Genomic DNA, 23726 nt, shown 5'->3' on the forward strand with positions numbered 1-23726 from the left:
TATTAGTTTGGTCTGTTTTCTTGTTTTTTTTCCTCGACATTTAAATAATAAAAACACAAAGTGGAAATGTCTGCATCCCTAGGTTTTATATTCCAAATAATTTTGCCGATTATGGGACCAAAAAACATGTCCTTCTTGCACATATGTCTTGGTTTTTTTTAAAGGAGGGTCTCATATTATTTGGTAACATAATAGATGTGTTCCTCTGTGGGTTCTATCTTTGTTTCCAGGAAGTTTCATCTGTCTGTCACTTTGATAAAGAGAGCAAGGGCATTCAAAGACAAACAACTACTAACAAATAAAAAATAAAAACACATGACAGGAATAAATGTCAATAAATCAACAATAACACGTCACTACATTGTAATACAGTGTACTTATAAACATACTTTCCAAGTTTGAAACTTATTGTAAATCTGTATTAAATGGAAAGGCGATTTGCAGGGATATGGATATTGCCCCTAAGGTTTCATATTAATCTCATTTAAATGTATAAACTGATTTTATCCTGCACATCCTTATTTACAGATAAACATTTTTTAAGTATAAAGTTGATAAGTACTTTTTATTTATTTGTGTATTAGTTTGTTTTTTTCTTTTCTTGTTCGTTTTTGTTTTATTTTTGCATGCATAATTCAGTGTCTGTAGTTGAAAGAAAGTGCATGTTCAATGGTAATGTTTATTCAATAAAACAAAAACAATGTGTTTACAAATGCGCATGCTCCCGTTGAGCTTCGGTGTTTTTTTGTTTGTTTTTTTGTGGAATATGCTAATCATCCTTTTCAGGTGCCAATCAGCGGAGGCGTTTTGACGCATGGTACTCGGGCAGGGCTTGGGAGGCGGAGCCAAATGCTGAACGCAGAATAAAACCACTGCAGCCCGCGAGCAGACCTCAGTGTGAGGAGAATCATGGACGTAAACTAAACAGAAAGTTACCATGATAAAAGTTAGGCATTTCTTTCAAATTACAGCAACAACACCCGTTTCCCTTGTAAATCAACAACCTTTTCCCCCCCAGGGTCTGAGGTTTGCTTAAGTTTACAAGGCATCGCTCTTTCAACACTAACTACAGTTACACTCTGACAGAAAGAATGCGCGAGACAGTTAGCATTAGCCGGCTAGCAGCGTGCTGACAGCAGCGACAGGAGGCGAACAAAAGATTGCTCTGCATTTGTCCGCTTGCACTGACACTCGGTCCATGTAGAAGGGGCGATTATCAGCACAATGCCCGTATTACTTTTTCTGATAGACACGTCCGCCTCCATGAACCAGCGCTCCCATCTGGGCACTAGCTATCTGGACATAGCGAAGGGCGCAGTTGAGACTTTCCTGAAGGTAACGTTAAATTAATACACGGCTCTTCTCCACATTTTTACTTTACTGAAAACTTACGAAAAACCCTACGTTTCCATCCACTTTTCTCCACAGCTGAGGAGCAGAGATCCGGCCAGCAGGGGAGACAGATACATGTTAGTGAGTTTCGAGGAAGCGCCGGCTGGAATTAAGGTACAAACTCTTTTATTTCTTCACAAACCTTTTTTATTTGACTCCAGACACTTTAAGCGCTCGCTTCGTCTGTTTGCGTTTCAAAACACCACGTCTAAATTTGTGTTGTGAAAACATTCTGCCCAGCATGAATTTGTGTGTTTAAACATGGCCGACATTTTGTTCAGTGTGGCAGCAGAGAGCTGTGTGTGTGTGTGTGTGTGTGTGTGTGTGTGTGTGTGTGTGTGTGTGTGTGTGTGTGTGTGTGTGTGTGTGTGTTCGAGGGAAGAGATGGGGGTCTAACCTAACTTAGTTTTCCCACCCAGAGGGAGAGAGAGAGGACTCTTCACTGCCCTTTACATTATTTCCTCAGCCAATGTCAGATCAATGTGTCTGCCTGAAGAGATGTGAAGTGAGGATCTCTTTAGAAGTATAACTAATCATTTGTTGTTTTTTGGTATTACAGGCTGGATGGAAGGACAGTCATGCCACTTTTATGACCGAGCTGAGGAACCTGCAAGCGGTTGGATTGACATCGATCGGCCAGTCTTTAAGGACCGCTTTTGATTTGCTCAATCTCAATAGATTAGTTTCGGGGATAGACAACTATGGACAGGTATGTTATAAACCAGGGACTGGTATAAAGTCTGTGGCCTAACCCCATGAGCCCATCCCCAACATCTCACAGTTAAACAAGCACCCAATAGGCTCACAACACTGTGCCAACACAATCCCAAGGGCCCCTGGTGACATGGTAGTAATAAGTAAACTGCATCTTGTATGCAAATAAGGGTGATGACTAACTGAAGAAGCAGGTTTTGTAGTGGGTCCTCGGTTATGCTGTGCAAGTGTGCTCTAGTTAAGATTGTTACAGGTTGAGCTTAGTGCCATTTTAATTAATTGGTTGTCAACAAATCTCTGGAGTTTTCTAAAGGACAGTTATTGTATTTCTGCATGTTAAGCTGTGAAACGGCAAAGGGTGCAAAATCACCTCACATCGATGTATTACGTTTTGGAGGCTGTGTCGTGAGACCTGGATCACTCATGATATTTATTACCTTTTTAATATATTTTTTTTTCTAGGAGAAAATTACTGACACAATCCATGTGGATATGCATCTATTAAAGAATATTATCTGTTAGAGTTTTACATTTTAATTATTATTTTATGTCAACAATTTGGATGGTTTGTACTGTACACACAACAGGTTCTGTGGTTTCAAGGGTGTTACTTTGTTCTCTGTGGTTATTTCCTAGCTCAAGTTGATGCTATTCACATCCATATTTTAGAATGTTGTCTTAAAATTCTGTTCATTTGGGAGTAGATATTGATATGTCGGTTAATACAATTAAAATGTTCGATAATGTAATATTATTATTTTATTATAAACACAGGTTTTGTGGTAGTTGAAAAAACTCGGGGTTATGGGATTCGTTTTGAGTTGACACAACCAAAACAATCCATTGAGGCTTTGTTGACGCTGATCATTAACACTCTCGGTCAACTCATATTTTGATCCTGAGTTCATGGAATGTGTTCACATGAAAGTGACATTAGTAGCGAACAGCCAATCATGTGTCTTAAAAACATAGAGAAACAGAGATTCACTTCTCACAAAAGTGTCAGCACGATTCATTTCTCTCTTCTGCAGAAGATTGAGATTGAAGAATATAAATTGTATAAATGCATTTACACAGAAATTAGAGAACCTTTTCCATGAAAGAGGACAACTAAAATAAATAGTTATCAGTGAAAGTTGTGAAGTTAGTTTATATAGTTGATGAACATGTTTTCATTTTTAAAGGTTTAATAATTCTGAACTGTATTTGTTACATATACATTTAAACTAAATGCTTAATCGTTCAATTAAAATTGCTCCTGTGTAATGGATTAAGGGTATACTAATAATGTACAGTAAATCATATAAAATAATTATCGCTAAACCAGAATTTTGTTTTAAAAATATATTTTACTGTGTAATGACCTTTAATTTGGAGCAAGAGAAACTGGGAGAGTGACCTTTTTTGCATCAGAGAGCTGTCACTTTGCTTACAGCTGATTGGTTGGCAAACCTTTCAGTTTGAGATCTCTTACACAGAACATATCCTGCCATAGAGTGTAAATTACTATGGAGATGGACACCGCTAAAAGCCGAGCCATTTTCATGGTGCCTAAAACCCAGGGTTGGCACAAACTAAACTGATACATACCTATCTACTGCGGCTAGCCACCTAAAGCAGCTTCATGGTATAGGCCACAGCTTGTTTGTTTGTTTAGAAAAAATAAGTATTTAAAAAAATATGCTTCGGTTATATGGCAATATATTATGTCTCTGAGTTTATTATTAGCATGTAATAGAGCTGCATGTAGTGACATGATACAAGAAAAACGGGGTCATTAAATCTTCCTTCTCCCTACCTGTGGTAAATTTAGACTCAAACTCTCTATATTATTGTGAATGCATTAGTAATGGATCCCTTTTGTTTCTGGTACACGTATTTGTTTCAGAAATGACTCGTCCATAAAATCTGCTCTGGGCTCTAGATGCAATTAAGTGTAATCATTGAAAGAGCAGGGCGTTTAACAGATTTTTTTTTTGTACAGTACTTTTGGTTTCTACAGTGAAATCAGTGTTCTAACATCAAAAACTTTGGGTGTATTTAAAGCTATGTATGTTTTGTCTAATGAGCTCCACTGCAGGTGCTTAGTTTTTATTGTTATTGTTTTATAATTTTTGTTGTCTTTTGTTTTGCAGGGTAGAAACCCTTTTTTCTTGGAGCCTGCTATCATTTTGGCCGTAACCGATGGCAGCAAGCTGACCAGCAGTTCTGGGGTCCAAGACGAGGTGGGTCATGTGTCCGTATAGGCCGGACTTGAGGACTTCCTCCGTGATAGCATCCTGACTAGTCATGGGTTTCCCATTTCGCTTTTGTCCTTGCTATCCCCTGCTTGTTTTTTTTCCCACTTAAACTTTTTCCTCTTGATATAGTTTGCTCCTTCCTTCCCATATCTTACTTCCGTTGTTTTCTCTAACAGTATGACTTGCATATCTGTAAAAGTAACCAGTCTAGCTGGTAAAATGAGAAATACTCAAGTCAATGCCTCCTACAGGATTTTTTCCCTCAGAGATTTTTCTATTTATGTGCTGACGTGAATTAATTCATTCTTTTTTTTCTCTGCTCCAGTTACATTTACCCCTGACAACACCTTTGCCTGGCAGTGAGCTGACCAAAGAGCCCTTCAGATGGGACCAGCGACTCTTCTCTTTAGTGCTCCGCATTCCAGGCCACGCCTCTCCTGACCCTGAACCAATGGGTGGAGTTCCACTTGACTCCTCCCCTATTACACCCATGTGTGAGGTCACCGGAGGTGTGTATGCATTTTAACTAGTGAAAATCTTATCATAGAAAGACAATGGTGTGGAATAGAAAAGGAAGTGGAGGTGAACTCAAATTAAGGTGCAACTTTGTATTGTTACAATGGCGGGAGTGTATGTAAATGAACAATGTTTACTCGTTCTCTTTGTTATCTGGACCGAGAAATTCAAAACGCGCCATCCAGTGGACTTTTGACAGCTCCAGGGCTTTTGTGAAAACTACAGGTTACAATTACACATTTGTCTCCCACCCATGGACAGTCAGATCGACAGAGGGTTATTAACAGAACAGTTATTGTTCTGAACATTTCAAAGTACTCAGGGTTTTTCCTGGGTCAAAAATGGTCTTCGGTGGTTGCTGACAGACATGGTCACTGACACACACGCACAGTAAAAAGTACCCTACCCACGTGATCTGCAAGTGCAATACTGACAATACATTTTAAATAAATTCAAAGAAACAGTTAGTAATTTTTGCTCATCTTATTTTGATACCTTGATGTTTGTTTTTGCAAATTTTTCACTCTATTTACAGATAATTGTTTTGGTATATAATCATATCAATATTAAAAAGTAGTATTAAAAAAATGAACAAATAGCAAAATTTTCTGCCATATACAATTTCGTAAAATTATCAGCTAGCTAATAACTACTTTGTTCTGGTTTTTCACCTCACTCCAGTCTAAACTAAATTATTTTAGGCTATTTATTTTACTACACATTGTCAACAACTGAAAGACTGGATAATTAAAGGGTTAGCTCACCCAAAAATGAAAATTCTGTCATTTAATTACTCACCCTCATGTCATTCGACACCCGTAAGACCTCTGTTCATATTCGGAACACAAATGAAGATATTTTTGTTGAAAGCTGATGGCTGAGAAAGGCTTCAGACAGGCCTCCATTGGCATTCAGTACATTTACACTCCCAAGACCCATAAAAGGCACTTAAAACGTCGTTACAAAGTCCATCTCACCACAGTGGCTCTACAATAATTTTACGATGCGACGACAATAGTTTTTGTGCGCAAAAAAAAATCAAAATAACACCTTTATTCAGCTTGTTATTGTCTTCCGTGTGTGCCTCCACGACGCATGCCCGAGAATATGACGTAGCGTCGGGGTTCGGGAATCCATGAAATGCACACTTAAGCCCCATTTTGAGAACTACGCTGAGACCGAAAGCACGATCAATGTAGAATCCAACAGCTTAGACACGCGCGTCTTCCTCTGCTTGTAAACAAATCCCTTCTGGGTCATGTGTCCGAGCGCCGGATCTGCGTCATATTCTCGCGCATGCGTCGAGGAGGCACACACTTAAGACAATAACAAGCTGGATAAAGGTGTTATTTTGATTTTTTTGATTGAGAGTCATCGTTTTTTGAGCGCAATTCACACCCTGCGGTAATTTCAAGGACAATGTCCGAATGTGCCACGTGCAACATGGATTCGGCCTTCCGACCTTTTTGATTAACGTAATATGTGAAATATTAGAAAGCTAAGACAGTGCCTATTTTGAAGACAGAGAGAGTGTGTGCGGGGGAGGGTTCTCTGCTCGTTCTCTCTGTCACTCAGTTAACATGTGCCCTATCGCAAGCGCAGCTGTCATCTACATCACTCATAAATCACAATAACTGATCAAAAGGCTTTGGCGGGACACATTCGTTTTGGTGGCTGGCAAAAATGTTCAATGTAGGAAAAACCCTGGTACTATGTCTACTCTTTAAACAGCATTATGGTTAACACTATGGCAACAGCTTTCAGTCCTGTACGCAACAGCATTTTGCTTCGGTGGGTTGTTGGGTGGAACTGACAACAGCAGTTTCTTTCAGTTTTTCCGTTACGTTTGGCATAAAACTGTGTTTGTGGTCATCCTCTCCAGATTTACCTTTCTTTGCAGCCTTTAACCACTGCCTTACAACGAACTTGATCCTTCACTGAAAACTAAAAGTAACTCGCTCCCACTAAACATTTAATATTTGAATTCTTGCACCCGGGATAAATAGTCGACACCATTATACCTAAAAGTTCGCTACAATGTAATTCCTACTAAAGTAAGGTGGAATTTGACTCTGGCACAGATTTCAATTTTTTTCCAATCTTTTTTTCTTCACCTCATTGTGGTCGTTCTCAAAATGTTCCCACACTTTGGGTTTCTTGCCCGGGATATACCAGTGTAAGCAATCTGTCACTGCATGACTTCACCAATTCCTGTGGCATTTGTTTTTTGTTTTTTTTTCTGTGCAACTAACCGACTGATCAATTTAGTTGACCAAGCCTCCTCTCAATGACAATGATTACCCGATGACTGTTGGGGGGCAGCCCTACTCTTTAAAAAGCTGTCATACCCTGCTGAGTAAATGTCAGATCATACTTATCGGGTGACGTGTAAGTGCTGTGAAATAGTGTTTGAATTGTGACTTAAAGAGAATTGTTGAATTGTGGTTAAGGGCAGATTCTGCTGGACTCATGTGTGCTGAATAATACATCAGTGAAATGCAGACAAAATTAACTTTACTACAGAGAAAAGAACGTCTGTCCTCTCATGTTGATAAAATACTAAACACAATAGTGTGTGTGTGTGTGTGTGTGTGTGTGTGTGTGTGTGTGTGTGTGTGTGTGTGTGTGTGTGTGCAGCTTTGTGAATAGCTGTGGCCTGGCAGTGAACTGACAAGGAAAAAAAGGCCACAGTAAACGGTTTCATCTTAAAGCAGACAGTATTAAGTTACTTTAAATATGCATAGCAGTGGATAAAATTTACATTTTAAGTACTCAAGTTAAATCTCACGTCAGATGCAATTGAACTGTTTCCCGCTGTATGTTTAGGCCGCTCGTACAGCGTGTTTTCCCAGAGAATGCTGAACCAGTGCCTGGAGTCTCTGGTGCAGAAGATCCAGAGTGGTGTGGTCATCAATTTTGAGAAGACGGGACCTGATCCTCCACCTACTGAAGGTAAAGGAGGACCAAGCTTTTGTAGTTTAAATTTTTCAGTAGTATTTCAGAAAAGTGCCTATTAATGATAGAGCTACCGTTTATCAGTTTGGGCTTTGACCATTAAACAGTGGGGAGAACAAGTATTTGATACACTGCCGATTTTGCAGGTTTGCCCACTTGCAAAGCATGTAGAAGTCTGATATTTTTATCATAGGTACTCTTCAACTGTGAGCGACGGAATCTAAAACAAAAATCCAGAAAATCTTTTTTTTAAGTAATTAATTTGCATTTTATTGCATGACATAAGTATTTGATACATCAGAAAAGCAGAATTTAATATTTGGTACAGAAACCTTTGTTTGCAATTACAGCGATCATATGTTTCCTGTAGTTCTTGACCAGGTTTGCACACACTGCAGGAGGGATTTTGGCCCACTCCTCCATATAGACCGTCTCCAGATCCTTCAGGTTTCAGGGCTGTTGCTGGGCAATACGGACTTTCAGCTCCCTCCAAAGATTTTCTATTAGGTTCAAGTCTGGAGACTGGCAAGGTCACTCCAGGACCTTGAGATGCTTCTTACGGAGCCACTCCTTAGTTGCCCTGGCTGTGTGTTTTCGGTCGTTGTCATGCTGGAAGACCCAGCCACGACCCATCTTCAATGTTTTTACTGAGGGAAGGAGGTTGTTGGCCAAGATCTCGTCCCCTCATTATGGTGCAGTCATCCTGTCCCCTTTGCAGAAAAGCATCCCCAAAGAATGATGTTTCCACCTCCATGCTTCACGGTTGGGATGGTGTTCTTGGGGTTGTACTCCCAAGGGTTGTACTCATCCTTCCAAACACGGCAAGTGGAGTTTAAACCAAAAAGCTCTTTTTTTTTGTCTCATCAGACCGCATGACCTTCTCCCATTCCTCCTCTGGATCATCCAGATGGTCATTGGCAAACTTCAGACGGGCCTGGACATGCGCTGGCTTGAGCAGGGGGACCTTGTGTGCGCTGCAGGATTTTAATCCATGGCGGTGTAGTGTTACACTAATGGTTTTCTTTGAGACTGTGGTCACAGCTCTCTTCAGGTCATTGACCAGGTCCTGCTGTGTAGTTCTGGGCTGATCCCTCACCTTCTTCATGATCATTGATGCCCAACGAAGTGAGATCTTGCATGGTGCCCCAGACCGAGGGAGATTGGCCATCATCTTGAACTTCTTCCATTTTCTAATAATTGTGCCAACAGTTGTTGCCTTCTCACCAAGCTGCTTGCCTATTGTCCTGTAGCCCATCCCAGCCTTGTGCAGGTCTACAATTTTATCCATGATGTCCTTAAACAGCTCTCTGGTCTTGGCCATTGTGGAGAGGTTGGAGTCTGTTTGATTGAGTGTGTGGACTGGTGTCTTTTATATAGGTAACAAGTTAAAACAGGTGCAGCTAATTCAGGTAATGAGTGGAGAACAGGAGGGCGGCTTAAAGAAAAACTAACAGGTCAGTGAGAGCCGGAATTCTTACTGGTTGGTAGGTGATCAAATACTTATTTCATGCAATACAATGCAAATTAATTATTTAAAAATCATACAATGTGATTTTCTGGATTTATGTTTTAGATTCCGTCTCTCACAGTTGAAGTGTACCTATGATAAAAAATTACAGACCTCTACATGCTTTGTAAGTGCGTTTTGCAAACCTGCAAAATCGGCAGTGTATCAAATACTTGTTCTCCCCACTGTAGGTGGATGGACAGATGGGTGCTTGATTAATCCAGTGGGGAACATTTGGATATTAGACATTTGATGATATATAGATATTTGGATATTGCAACCAAACATAAACACTGTATGGCTGCACAGGACAATATGCAGTTTACACAGCAAATGCACAAAGGTGTATAAATTGCACACATTACCATTCAAAAATGGAAGGTCTGTAACTTTTGTAATGTTCTTGAAAGTTTCTTGTTCATTATTTGTTTTTCCCAGATGGTCCAGCAGAGATGAAGTATGGACCTCAATCATGGCACAGCTGTCATAAGTTGATCTATGTCAGACCCAACCCTAAAACTGGTGTTCCTGTTGGCCATTGGCCTATCCCCGAGTCCTTTTGGCCTGATCAGAACTCTCCTACTTTGGTACGAGAAAAAACATGTTTCAATTTGTGTATGCTGTACCATCTGTTCAGCTCTTTTTATAACTAATGTAATGTGTATATGTTCTGGTTGATTTTACTAGTGTAATGTAAATGATTGCATACAATTAATTGAAATAATATTTTTATCATGAGTATTGTACAATTATATTACTATTGATTTTGTCATGAATATAGCCTTTGATGCTGGTATAGTGTTAAATGATAAATACTGTATTCTTTCTAGTGTAATGTAAACTTGTAAGCCTTGTAAGTATGCTGTCTGCTCAGTTTACTGTGTTCCTCTGCAGCCTCCACGTGCAGCTCACCCACAAGTGAAGTTTTCATGTGGGGATTCAGAGCCCATGGTGGTCGATAAAGTGCCCTTTGACAAGTACGAGCTAGAGCCTTCCCCGCTCACTCAGTATATACTAGAGAGGAAATCACCACACACCTGCTGGCAGGTACTGCTGGTATAAGTATTTTAGCGCCATCAATGCATGTTCACTCAGGGTACTTTCACACTTGGTTCGATTGCCCGGTCTGAACTCCTGGTCAGAGTTTAATTGATCCCAGACACTGGATTGTGTTCACATTACATTATTTGTGTCCAAACTGTGGCGCATTTGTATAGTCAAAGCAGCAGCTGTTTACCCTTTTTGCTTAGTAATGACGATGCAGGAGAAGGTGGCAAAATGCTTAGGGTTGCTCACCTCACTTATATATTTGGGTTTTTGAACCTTTGGATTTGATTTAAGTGTCAGCACACAACAGCACTTGCATCTATCTTCTAAAGAATGCGGGAGTCGATTTCTGCCGACAGTGAGCAGAAATGCAATGGGTCAGTCCCGCTTGTCAAATTATCTTTTTCAAAATCGCATGATTGTCATTAGGGCCCAAGCCCTGAAAGGGCGCAGAGCCCTATTGTTCTTCCTCAGATTATTCTTTGTTTTTTTTTCTTTTTTTTTTTTTTCTTTTTTTTTTCGACTTCTCGGGTACTTTTGGGGCACTTAACATGCTTGAAAACTCTTGAAACTTCGCACAGGCGTCGGAATGCGCGGCCATCAGAGCCGGGCTGAAGCTGGTACCCGGGCGTGGCAGGGGGGCTCGACAGCGCCCCCTAAAGTGGGGTCTGAAAACTTGGTCCATATATCAAACACACTTGCACGTACATGTATGAAACTCGGTACACATATAGATCTCATCGGGCCAAACAACTTTCGTGCTCATAGTTATGCGTCAGCCCAACAGGAAGTGAGCTATAATCGGTTGTTCGGAAAACCCATGCTCTGGAATTTAATATACTCCTCCGAGGCCATTGTTTCGATCATTGCCAAACTCGGTCAGCATCAAGTGAACATATCCAGGATGCTAAATTGCGAGCGGATTTTTGATATCTCAAATGGTTTGGCCGTGGCGAAGCAACGAATTTATGGCGAGAAAAGGGAAACAGGAAGTGTGTTATAACGTCAGCAAACATTGACTGATTTGGATGAAACTTCAGCTGTGTGTTCGTTGTAAGAGGCCGATCACATGGATATGACTTTTGTGAGTCAAAGTTATAGCGCCACCAACTGGCAGCAGGAAGTGTGTCACTTTCAAAAATGCTTTGAATCACCATCTTATTTTCACACGATTGACTTCAAACTTCATCAGTATAATGTGAAAACATGACAGATAGAGACATATGAAATGGATTCCTGAAATTTCAAATACTGTTGCCATGGCAACGTGTCAAAGTTTAATAATCTTTTGGCTGTTTTGAGGCTCTTAGCATGCTTGAAATTGCTTGAAACTGCTTGAAACTCAACACACACATCAGAGATGTCAGTCAGTACACATTGGCAAAGCATCAGAAATGGGCGGGGATGAGGGCCTCTCTAGCGCCACCTTTTGACAAAAGTGGGGGGGTTAGTTTTATCTTCAGTTACCAAACTCGGTACATATATTGTTCTCTTCGAGCCGGACAACTTTCTAATTTACAGTCATTAGCTCCGACCAACAGGAAGTCAGATATTTTGGTTTTAAGGTGAATATTTATGTAATTCAGGGTCTGAGTTTTTACGTTCTCCTCGTAGGCGATTTATTCAATCTCCACCAAACTCGGTCAACATGAAACAAAGATACTGAAGATGCTAAAATGTGAACGGATATTGGATATCTCAAACGGTGTTTCCATGGCAAGGGATTAAATAAGGACAAAAAAGGGGAACAGAAATTCTCTGTGTCTGCTGCTCTCCCCTCAATGAACACAAGATGGCAGCATTGTATTAGTTTTGAAGCAGGATAAAAAAAAAACTTGTTTCTCTCTCTCTCTCTCTCTCTCTCTCTCTCTCTTGTTTGTGATTTTTGAGGACACAAATTTGTATAATGACATGGGTATTACACTGGTATTACAACGTGTATGTGTGTGTGTTTAAAAACATACTAAAACAATGTTTTATTCAAATGTAACCAAATAGCTTTAAAATAATCATACTATTTTTCAGATCAATATATTTATTTTATTTAATATATTTCTTCTGAATATTTATTCTCTGTCTGCCCTCCCCTCACTAAAAGGTAGCAGTGTTGTTATTTTTGAAACTCTCTCTCTCCGTGTGTGTGTGTGTGTGTGTGTGTGTGTGTGTGTGTGTGTGTGTGTGTGGGTGTGTGTATGTGTGTGTGTGTGTGTGTGTGTGTGTGTGTGTGCTTGTTTATGTGATTTATTAGGGACACAAATTTGTATAATGACATGGGTATTACACTGTTATTACAACGTAGTGGTTAATGAGGACATTTCATGTGTCCACATAATAAAAATATCTTTAAAAACATACTAAATAATGTATTATTAAAATGTAACCAAGTAGCTTTAAAAATATACTACAAATTACACTGAAAACATGGTTTATGAGAATATTTCCTGTGTCCCATAAATGAAATAGCTTTAAGGGGTTTGTGTGTGTCTGTGTGTGTGTGTGTGTGTGTGTGTGTGTGTGTGTGTGTGGGCATGTTTTTGTGAAATATCAGGACACAAATGTGTATAATGACATGGGTATGACATAGGTGTTACAAAAAGAGGGTGAAATATGAGGACGTTCCCCATGTCCTCACTTTTCAAAATGCTTATAAATCACACAGAACAAGTTTTTTTTTCACAGAAAGTGAACTGCGCAGTCTCCTGTGATGGGCTAGGTTTAGGGGCAGGGGCAGTGTGTGTGTGTGTGTGTGTGTGTGTGTGTGTGTGTGTGTGATGGGTAGGTTTAGGGGCAGTGTAAGGGGATAGAAAATACGGTTTGTACGGTATAAAAACCATTACGCCTATGGAATGTCCTCACATTTCACAAAAACAAACGTGTGTGTGTGTGTGTGTGTGTGTGTGTGTGTTTGTGTGTCCACCAACTGGCAGCAGGAAGTGTGTCACTTTCAAAAATGCTAAATAACTGTCTTGTTTTCAACCGATTTACTTCAAACTTCATCAGTATAATGACAAAACATGGCAGATGTAGACATACGAATGGATTCCTGATATTTTACATACTGTTGCCATGGCAGTGTGTCAAAGTTTAATCATCTTTTGGCTGTTTTTGAGGCTCTTAGCATGCTTGAAATTGCTTGAAACTCAACACACACATCAGAGATGTCAGTCAGTGGAAATGGGCAAAGCCTCAGAAATGGGTGTGTTGGAGGGGTGTTTATTACAACATAATCATGGTTTATGAAGACATTTCATGTGTCCCCGTAAATCAAAATAGCTTTAAAAGCATACTAAACAATGTTTTAATAAAAATGTAAAAATGCAGAATGTTTTCTGTGATGGTAGGTTTAGGGGTAGTGTGTGTGTGTGTGTGTGTGTGTGTGTGATTATGTAGGCTTAGGGGTAGTGTAGGGGGATAGAATTTACAGTTTGTACAGTATAAAAACCATTAAGTCTATGGAATGCCCTCTGCCTGTCTTTCCCCTTCCCCCTCTCTATCACTCTCTCTGTGTGTGTGTGTGTGTGTGTGTGTGTGTGGAGGGGGGGGGGTCTCTCTCTCACCCTGTGAGTGTGTGTGTGTGTGTGTGTGTGTGTGTGTGTGTGTGTGTGTGTGTGTGTGTGTGTGTGTGTGTGTGTGTGTGTGTGTGTGTGTGTGTGTGTGTGTGTGTGTGTGTGTGTGTGTGTGTGTGTGTGTGTGTGTGTGTGTGTGTGTGTGTGTGTGTCTTTCTCTATTTATTTTTTATATTGGACCACACATATTGATTTCAAATATATTCAACATATTTTTTTCAGAGAGTGAAATAAAAAAAACTTTCTCCCTCCATTTAGATTTTATTTCTTTTTGTTGTTAAAATCTTGTGAACCTTGTTCAATGTGCAGAGTGCCTCTCTCTCAGTCCTTCCCCTCCCCCCTCACTCTCAGGCTCACCCTGGGTGTGTGTGTGTTTGAGTGTGTGCGCGCACGTGTGTGTGGTGTGTGTGTGTGTGTGGGGGGGGGGTGTCTCTCTCACCCTGTGAGTTTGTGTGTGTGCCTTTCTCTCTCTGAATGATAATTTACCCCTTTCGTATCATAGACTATCACAAAAAACTATCACTTTAGTGTGAATAAGTAAAAAAGAACTACAAACACCTTGAATTAAATACTGGCCTTCTGGACTTACAAAATTTTGAGCAGGAAAATATAACTTTTATTTATTTTATCCTATGACATTAAAATTAATCTAGATTTAAATTACATCATGGGTGTGGCTTGTGGTGATAGTGGCACCAGTTGCTGCGGTAAATGTGGCATATTCGAGCGATTCTAAAATATTCTCCTGTTTAAATGCATATTGCCTGCCGTGCACAGTTAAGCTGATGCCACCGGCGTGGCGGTGCCACCGGCTTGGGCCCGTCATCGCTGCTCGCAGCTTTAATTTGAGATTTATTTTTACTTTTCACTTTCACCACAAATCAAGAGAATGTCAACTCGTACACGTTTTTTTATTTTTTTTATACCTCATCTAGTGTACTGATTTACAATAGGATTTTTATCATATAAATTAACTCTGTCTACATTTATAAAAATTGGTAAAACAAGAAACTTCTCTCAAAAAAGAAAATGTTGAAATTCCTATAGTAATTCTAAATTGGATTAATGTTTTTTTATTAAAACGACAACAAAAACGTTCTATTTTCACACAGGTTGCGCAAGTGGGCATTTATTCAACCACCACAATCGCAAACAATATAGTCGAGATCCATGTTTGTATCTATTACAGTTCATCACTGAGAAGTTTTGATCGCAGATACAGTCACCGCACCCCGCAGTAGCGACGTTACGCACTGCTCCCTTTTTATACGGATTCTGGTACTGTTCAAGGGTGCGCACCTGAGTTTGTAAAACGGCGTTCACATCATCCAAACAGACCAACCTCTATCAGTCGAACCAAGGTTTGCACCAAAAGTGCGAGTGTGAAAGCACCCTCAGAATTCACTAACTTGCATTTCTACTATGGCTGAATGTTTATTGCTGTAACGTTTTATTCTCTCTCAGGTTTTTGTGTGTAATAGTGCTAAATACGGGGAGCTCGGGCAGCCATTTGGCTATCTGAAGGCCAGCACAGCTCTCACCTGTGTCAACCTGTTTGTCATGCCCTATAACTACCCTGTGGTGCTGCCTTTGCTTGGTAAGTGTCATTTAGAAACTTCTCATTTATCAGAATTTATCATATGAAGGCATAGTAGATTAATTCATATATAGAATTGGTTGGTTTTCTCTTGTCCTGTCTTGTTTTTAACATTAAATCAAGTAAATACAAAATTTACACGCTGTATTTGCTTTTGTATATTTGTTGATGGATATAAGTCACAAATAACTGTTCATCATGCATTTATAGATGACTTGATTACTGTGCATAAGTTCAAGCCTCCAGCGAAGTGGCGACAATCTTTTGAAAACTATCTTAAAACAATGCCGCCCTACTACATCACTGTAAGTAATGGAATCACTCATGTTCATTTTAACATTACAAAGTTAATTAAATTAAGTTATTTTCTTTATTTCTTCATCCTGATTCTCCCAGTCCCTGCGGAAAGCACTAAGAATGATGGGAGCTCCAAACCTGTTGGCTGACAACATGGAGTACGGCCTCAGTTACAGTGTTGTGTCCTATCTTAAAAAGCTCAGTCAGCAAGTGTGTTGTTATATAGCTTATTTTTAGAGTTTCATATTATAAAAAGTGCTTCATGAAGTTATATATTATTCATTTGTGTATATTACAGACAAAGGTCGAGGCAGACCGAGTTTGTGCGTCAGTAGGGAAAAAGACGGTGCCTGAAGGCGGGATTAAACTTCGCTGCAGAAGCTCCGCCCTCTCTCTGGCACACAGGAAGGATTTCACACAGCTGCTGCATAGTATCATGGGAGATGGGCCAGTTCTGCCAATAGAGGCAAACACCAAGGAATTTGCTGGCTTTCAACTAGCTGCTCTGAATAAAGTGCGTACTCTACTGTTAAAAACTGCACACTTTGTAGGTGTTTTGTACTGTTTTCATGTGCTCAAGACCAGGAGACCCACAAAGAATACACATGCATATGAAGTCTCTAAATTTAAAGGGTTGGTTCACTTTGTTCCAAACCTGTAAGTGACTGAAATAACGACTGACTTCAACAATTTATTTTCTTTTGTGTCAGACTCCTACGCTGTTGACGTAGTAAATACAGTGCAGCGCTTCCAAATTCTACGGCAGAATGGCAGCTCACCGTTGGCTAGCTCCTGCGTCAGTATCACACGTGTCGTGGTGCTCTTGTGAACAGCGTCAGCCAATGGTAAGCAGGCGTTCGGAACTCGAAAGAGCTGCACTGTATTTACTACGCCAACAGCGTAGGAGACTGACACAGACAAGAAGAAATTGTTGAATAAGTACATTTTTGTGGGGGGGTTTTGAGCACAAAGTATTCTCGTTGCTTCATAAAATTAAGGTCGAGCCACTAGCTGCGTTTACATGAACCCTAGTAATCCGATCGTAACTGGACTAGTAGCACAATCATAAAGTAACCATGTCAGTCGGAAATGTATTGGCCAGATCTGATTAAAATTTCATCCGGGTTGTAAGGGGTGGTTTATTCCTTTTGTAATCCGATCGACAGGGCATGTAAACACTTAATCGGATTGAAAACCGAAACTGGAAAGTACTGCGCATGTGCAATGACATAGAAATGACGTATATGACGCACGGAACGAGCTGTTCTTCCTGTTGAATAAAGTGTCATAAATGAAGGTCCTTTCATTCGGAAATTCTCTTTCCACTCGTCATCTGTTAAGTGGAGCCGGACAACTTCCCACCAGTCCTTGTTTTGGACTTCTCAGATGCCTTGTGTGAATGGCCGAATGTTTGATAAATATAATCAGTATGGCATAACGGGTCATGAGATCGTTGAATAGAAAAAAATTGAATCTGCTTTTTAAAACAAAGAATAGGAGGATGGTTAGTATGCAACAACTGCGGGGAAACTGTATATTCGCTTGTCAAAAGATTAAATCCGATTAGAAGCTTGTGACATAAACATGCACATCAACCCGATCACTAGCGTTCGTGTAAACACTACATTCGGATTTATCAATCAGAATGAGGGTGAGTAATTAACCCTTTAAATCAAGATTAAGTGACCACTTAACATTGATTTCTCAATGTTGAGTGGTCTCTCAATTTTATGGATGGATAGATATCTATCAGTCATATTCCTCATCTTTTCCATTATACTCTGACAACACAGGCATTAAAACCACAAGGATTGCGGAACCCTTATGATATCCCAAGAGCTCATCTGCTGGACCAGCTGAGTCGCATGAGGCGTAACCTTCTGCATGCTAGCATCTGCATTCTGAAAGGACAAGATCAAGGTAACACTCAAGTCAGCCATGAATGGTTATTGATTTCCTTAGAGCAGTTTCCTGAATGTCTGGGCGATTCACTCAATTAAATGTAGCTTCTGATTTCTAAAAGAACTCTGAAGCATCAGACTTCGATTTGTTTTATGAGAAGGTTATGTTCATGATGAAATTTACATGGTAATTTTTTAACATTTATGTAACTTCAAATATATATATTTTTTTCTAGATCAACTTCACAGTGTGCCTATAGCTCAGATGGGCAACTATCAGGACTACTTGAAGCATTGCCCGTCCCCTCTGAGAGAGGCAGACCCCGATCAGCCTAAACGTCTGCACACCTTCGGTAACCCCTTCAAATTGGACAAGAAGGTACTTTTAGATCTCAGGCTTTCAAAAAAAAAAAAAAGCACTGTGCAGATTTGACTTTCAGGCAGATAACATTTTCTCTTCTCTTTGTGTCAGGCGATGATGGTGGACGAGGCAGATGAATTTGTTACTGGCACTCAAGGCAAAGGCAAACGTCCTGGAGAGTCCAGCAGTCCTGGAGGGGTAGGGGCCCCCAAACGCAGGCGCTGCATGTCTCCACTGCTTCGGCCGGGAAGGGCATATACACCTCCCAAAACGCCACCCAGAAGTAAGTAACAAATAAATGCATGGAGAGAAAACCTTTTAGTTGCAGGTGTGGCAATCATTCCACTTAATTCTGGTTCCTTAGTGTCTAAAACACTCTAATTTTACTCACGCATGTTTCATGTCTGATCCAACGCAGCACCAGATAATGATCCCACAGAATTGGAAAACCACATCACCAACCATCTCGAGTCAAACAACAACTCAGACAACGAGCTGAGTCCTGTGCCAGATCCTGAACCGATCCTGCAAAGTAACCACCTTCAGTCGGATGAGATTGAGAACCAGCAGGACGGAGTTCAGGAGAACGGCCAGTCCAGTGAGAGCGAGCTGTCTCTGGGCAGCGAGGGTGAAGAGGAGGCCCCGCACCGCTACCCTTCCCCCTGCCAGCTGAAGAAAATCAGAAACGAAGAGAGCCAGGAGCTGAACTCTGAACTCCGAGTGCTCATCACCAAGGAGATCAGGAAACCTGGAAGACGTAAGTAACAACACACATGTGCAGATGTCTGCAACTAAACACTGCTCAAGTGTTTCCATCATTTCCTCTCTTGATGCTCTTTCCTGGATGGCGTCCAATAATCTCCCACCAATGCTTTGTCTCGGGCCTTGTGAAATCAACTGGACATGTTTGCTAAATGTGAAAAAAGTTGTAATCTTGTTACAGCTGGTTTCCATTTTGTTATTTTTATTTTTACATTGTAATGAATATTACAGGTCTTGGGAAATTCATTTTTTTCCTGTGGTTTTACAATTGTTAGTTTTTGACATTGCTCATGACACCATACATCAAATCTTTCTTCCCCCACCCGGTCCTTAACGCAGGTTATGAGAAAATCTTCTACCTCCTCAAGCAAATCCAGGGCAGTTTGGAAACACGTCTGATCTTCCTGCAAAGCATAATCAAAGAGGCTGCCAGGTAAACTCCTTCCTCCAGTTTCAAAATTTTGAAGTAGATAACTACATAGTATTTGTAAGAAGAGTAAGCCCAAAGTTTGTTTTTACGCATACAATATGTATGCTATGCAACTTTTATCGGCGTAGTATGCATGTAGCCAGATTTTTCAGTTCGTATATGTGCCTTGGCACTAATCAGTTGGTCCACAAAGCAACACTGGATTCACAGTCAAAAAAGAAACAACTACTGGAGACGTAACAATAAATTCATACATTCATCACACTTCAGGCTGATTCATAGATAACAATGCAACACGACTGACTTCACAACAGCAGCTCGCTTTGCTCGCACTTATTTTACCCACAAGTGATCAAGGGCTTGGGGTGTTCCATTTAAACCCAATGCAAGGGTTCCACCAATAGTGGGCACTCGTGCAGTGTAAGCAATGACGTATATCTGAGTGAAAGAGACAGGGAGCCAGTTTGTGTTTGTGGGTTTAAGGATACCTGCAACCCTATTTTTTTATTTATACTTTGCACTCATTTAAACGAGTTTAAACTAGCATTTTTTTAATTGGTTAACATCTGGAGAGAAATAGAACAGACACTGGACAAGAATGAAACTTTCTAGTGTGCCTGTGTTTGCGTGCTATCAAAAGTATACTTTTGGTACATGTTTGCTGTACGTATGCCTTTCGAGTCAAAAGTGAAGTGTACTTTGAGCTTAATGTGCAAGCGCAAATGTCTGCACTTCCAATGCATTAAGCCATAAACATTACACTTCTATTCTATTAATATATCTTATTACTAATTACACCGTGTGTGTGTGTGTGTGTGTGTGTGCACGCACAGGTTTAAGAAGAAGGTCTTGATTGAGCAGCTGGAGAACTTCTTAGAGGAGATTCACTTAAGAGCCAACAGCATGAATCATCTGGACGGTTTCTGAGCACTCCATCTGCCCTACTTGAAAGACTCGCGCACAGATCTGCACTATTTATGTAACGTTATTTGGGACTTGTGTGTCTCCAGTTTTTATCAGTATTGAAGCTGATTTTATCGATGAGGACTTGATGGGTTGTCTCTAAACCTCAGGACTGGGGGGGTATGGGAATGTTTCTATGTCAGATGGTCATAAACGCGCACTTCTCCTTTTCTTAGACGTTTTTTCCCCCATCTAATTGTGCCAAAGAGAACTGGTCGAATGGCATCGGGTTCCGCCTCAGCTTTTTTGCATTTTTGTATTCCCCCTCACAGCCCCGTGGCATTGATCACCAATATAAACATGTTTTCCTTTTCATTTCAGTCAAGAATAGCGCCTCTGCAAACTCACTGCTGCATTCAGTTTCAGACAAGATTATAAACAGGAAAGTAGTTCTTTATCAGCAATATATTCTACACCAATAAAAAGGCGAGTTACAAAGCAATTCTTTAATGTTGGAGGTTTGAGTGACTTTGAGGTTTTATAATTTAAATGTAGTCTTGTAAACTCCAAAAATCATTGTTGATTTATAAAATCACTCATCTCAGGAATGATGTCGTTGCGAAAGATTTAGCATTTGGCAGCAGAAGAACATCTTTCTGAAATTGTTTTCCTGATACTCTTAAAAAAAGCTCTTATCTATAAAAAAAAATAATTGTCACTTAATTTTTTTCTATATTAAAAACCACTCATCATTATTACACATGGCTTCAAGAACTTTGTCTGTAGCAAAAGGGGTTCCTGTCATCTGGTTTTAAGAATACAGAACCATGCCAAAGTTATGTGAAAAAGAAAGGACTGTAACTTAACTGAACTTTGATCTCTTGACTTTGCTGAAAATTGCAAATGACAGTTCTGCATTGAGTAACCAAATTTAATTTACAGAAGTAACAACAAGAAGTATGAAACACGCAAATGATGTAAAGTTGATATTTAAACATCCGTGATAGTTAAGAGCCACTTGCTCATTGACATGGGAAGTTGCTGCTAATGTATTCCTACATTACTGCCAAATATTCAGTATCCCTTAGCTTCTTTTGGTCTGTGTGCGTCTCACCCTCCTAACCCTGCACCCTAATGTAGGGACCAAATCTTCACCATTTATGTTCTAGATAAAGATGAATCTGTGGCTTCTTTAAAAAAGTATTTTTACTATGCTGTATATATGTACATGGTGACATTGAAAATATTATTTAAGAGAATGTTTTGGTGGAAAGCCTTTTTTGTATGTATTTGAATAAAGTCTATTTTACACTGTGAATAGTCATGTACATAAATGACATTTTCTGTCATTAATTTCTCAGTGGCACAATGTCATTAAAAGGATTGCAAATCTTACCATGTTTATAGTGTTTTTTTCCCCCTACACTTAAAATCATAAGTTTGCAGGGATAAGTATTCAAGTGGCTCATCGCAATGTATTTTGTTCTATCGATAACCACAGATCTTAATATAAACTCACTGATATATATACAACAGACAGATGTGTCTAATTATTGAAATTTGTGAGATCTAGAAGGAAAAACTACCAGAGTTATTCATTAGTAGACAATGTGTTGTGACCTCCCAATCTGAGACCATCAAAAGTATATATAAAAAATGTTATGGATGTTTGAGGTAATGCAATAAAGTATTGTACTGTGGGGTGTTCGTTTATTCCTCCTGGTTTCTTTGACTTGGGGAACTCAAAAGTTTTGAAAAATATTTTCTCATCCCATGTACAGGTGCTGGTCATATAATTAGAAAAAATATAATATATTATATAATTAGAAAATCATATAAAAATAAAAAATGTAAACTTGTATATTATAATCATTCATTACACACAGACTAATATATTTCAAATGTTTATTTTAATTTTGATGATTATATCTGACAACTAAGGAAAATCCCAAAATTAGAATATTATGTGGCATGGAGTCGATCAGTCTGTGGCACTGCTCAGGTGTTATGAGAGCCCAGGTTGCTCTGATAGTGGCCTTCAGCTCTTCTGCATTGTTGGGTCTGGCATATCGCATCTTCCTCTTCACAATACCCCATAGATTTTCTATGGGGTTAAGGTCAGGGGAGTTTGCTGGCCAATTGAGAACAGGGATACCATGGTCCTTAAACCAGGTACTGGTTGCTTTGGCACTGTGTGCAGGTGCCAAGTCCTTTTGGAAAATGAAATCTGCATCTCCATAAAGTTGGTCAGCAGCAGGAAGCATGAAGTGCTCTAAAACTTCCTGGTATACGGCTGCGTTGACCTTGGACCTCAGAAAACACAGGGGACCAACACCAGCAGATGACATGGCACCCCAAACCATCACTGACTGTGGAAACTCTCCTCTCTTCCTCCAGACTCTGGGACCCTGATTTCCAAAGGAAATGCAAAATTTACTTTCATCAGAGAACATAACTGTGGGCCACTCAGCAGCAGTCCAGTCTTTTTTGTCTTTATCCCAGGTGAGACGCTTCTGACGCTGTCTGTTCTTCAAGAGTGGCTTGACACAAGGAATGTGACAGCTGAAACCCATGTCTTGCATACGTCTGTGCGTAGTGGTTCTTAAAGCACGGATTTCAGCTGCAGTCCACTCTTTGTGATTCTCCCCCACATTTTTGAATGGGTTTTGTTTCACAATCCTCTCCAGGGTGCGGTTATCCCTATTGCTTGTACACTTTTTTCTACCTCATATTTTCCTTCCCTTCTCCTCTCTATGAATGTGCTTGGACACAGAGCTCTGTGAACAGCCAGCCTCTTTTGCAATGACCTTTTGTGTCTTGCCCTCCTTGTGCAAGGTATCAATGGTCGTCTTTTGGACAACTGTCAAGTCAGCAGTCTTCCCCATGATTGTGTAGCCTACAGAACTAGACTGAGAGACCATTTAAAGGCCTTTGCAGGTGTTTTGAGTTAATTAGCTGATTAGAGTGTGGCACCAGGTGTCTTCAATATTGAACCTTTTCACAATATTCAAATTTTCTGAGATACTGAATTTGGGATTTTCCTTAGTTGTCAGTTATAATCATCAAAATTAAAAGAAATAAACATTTGAAATATATCAGTCTGTGTGTAATGAATGAATACAATATACAAGTTTCACTTTGTGTAATGGAATTAGTGAAATAAATCAACTTTTTGATGATATTCTAATTATATGACAAGCACCTTTATTTTCCACCACCATGTCCTTTTAGGGGCTTCATACAATTCAGACTTGGTCTTTGACAAATATGTGGTTCTCAGCTTTTTTTTCCTCAATATGTTGCTCAAAACTTACCCACATTAAAATTTTAATTAAAAAAAGAATGCATAAACGGGTAAATAAAATAATATGGGTTTAGAATACGTGTTTTGTTTTTTTAAAGCAGAGGGTCTGTTCTTTTGATATATTACATGTTCAAATATTCTGGGGGCCATGAACTTTTTGTGAAAAAAAAAAAAAAGATAAAAAATGCTGGCGCTGACTGGCAACTTTTTTCAAAAATGCTGGCAGGCAAAGAG

At 39.8% G+C, this 23726-nt stretch overlaps 1 protein-coding gene across 2 annotated transcripts; it reads left to right on the forward strand.

Moving 5' to 3' along the window:
• Window positions 1-894: 894 nt before the first annotated feature.
• On the forward strand, window positions 895-21900 carry ints6 (integrator complex subunit 6). 2 transcript variants are annotated; one of them, XM_079822250.1, is made up of 18 exons: window positions 895-1335; window positions 1429-1506; window positions 1952-2101; window positions 4242-4331; window positions 4672-4855; window positions 7689-7814; window positions 9763-9911; window positions 10219-10371; window positions 15402-15534; window positions 15745-15839; window positions 15931-16041; window positions 16130-16345; window positions 17625-17751; window positions 17969-18111; window positions 18205-18376; window positions 18512-18850; window positions 19195-19288; window positions 20119-21900. In XM_079822250.1, the coding sequence occupies exons 1-18, from the start codon at window positions 1225-1227 to the stop codon at window positions 20210-20212; spliced, it is 2565 nt and encodes an 854-aa protein (XP_079678376.1). In that variant the 5' UTR covers window positions 895-1224; the 3' UTR covers window positions 20213-21900. The 2 variants fall into 2 exon arrangements, 1 of the variants encoding a protein (XP_079678376.1); XR_013816922.1 differs by lacking the exons at window positions 15402-15534; window positions 15745-15839; window positions 15931-16041; ... (5 more) ...; window positions 19195-19288; window positions 20119-21900 and adding an exon at window positions 14776-14956 and having other exon boundaries at window positions 10219-10792.
• Window positions 21901-23726: the final 1826 nt, after the last annotated feature.

The sequence above is a fragment of the Gobio gobio genome (genome assembly GCF_949357685.1).
Source record: "Gobio gobio genome assembly, chromosome: 7".
NCBI classification, from domain to species: domain Eukaryota; kingdom Metazoa; phylum Chordata; class Actinopteri; order Cypriniformes; family Gobionidae; genus Gobio; species Gobio gobio.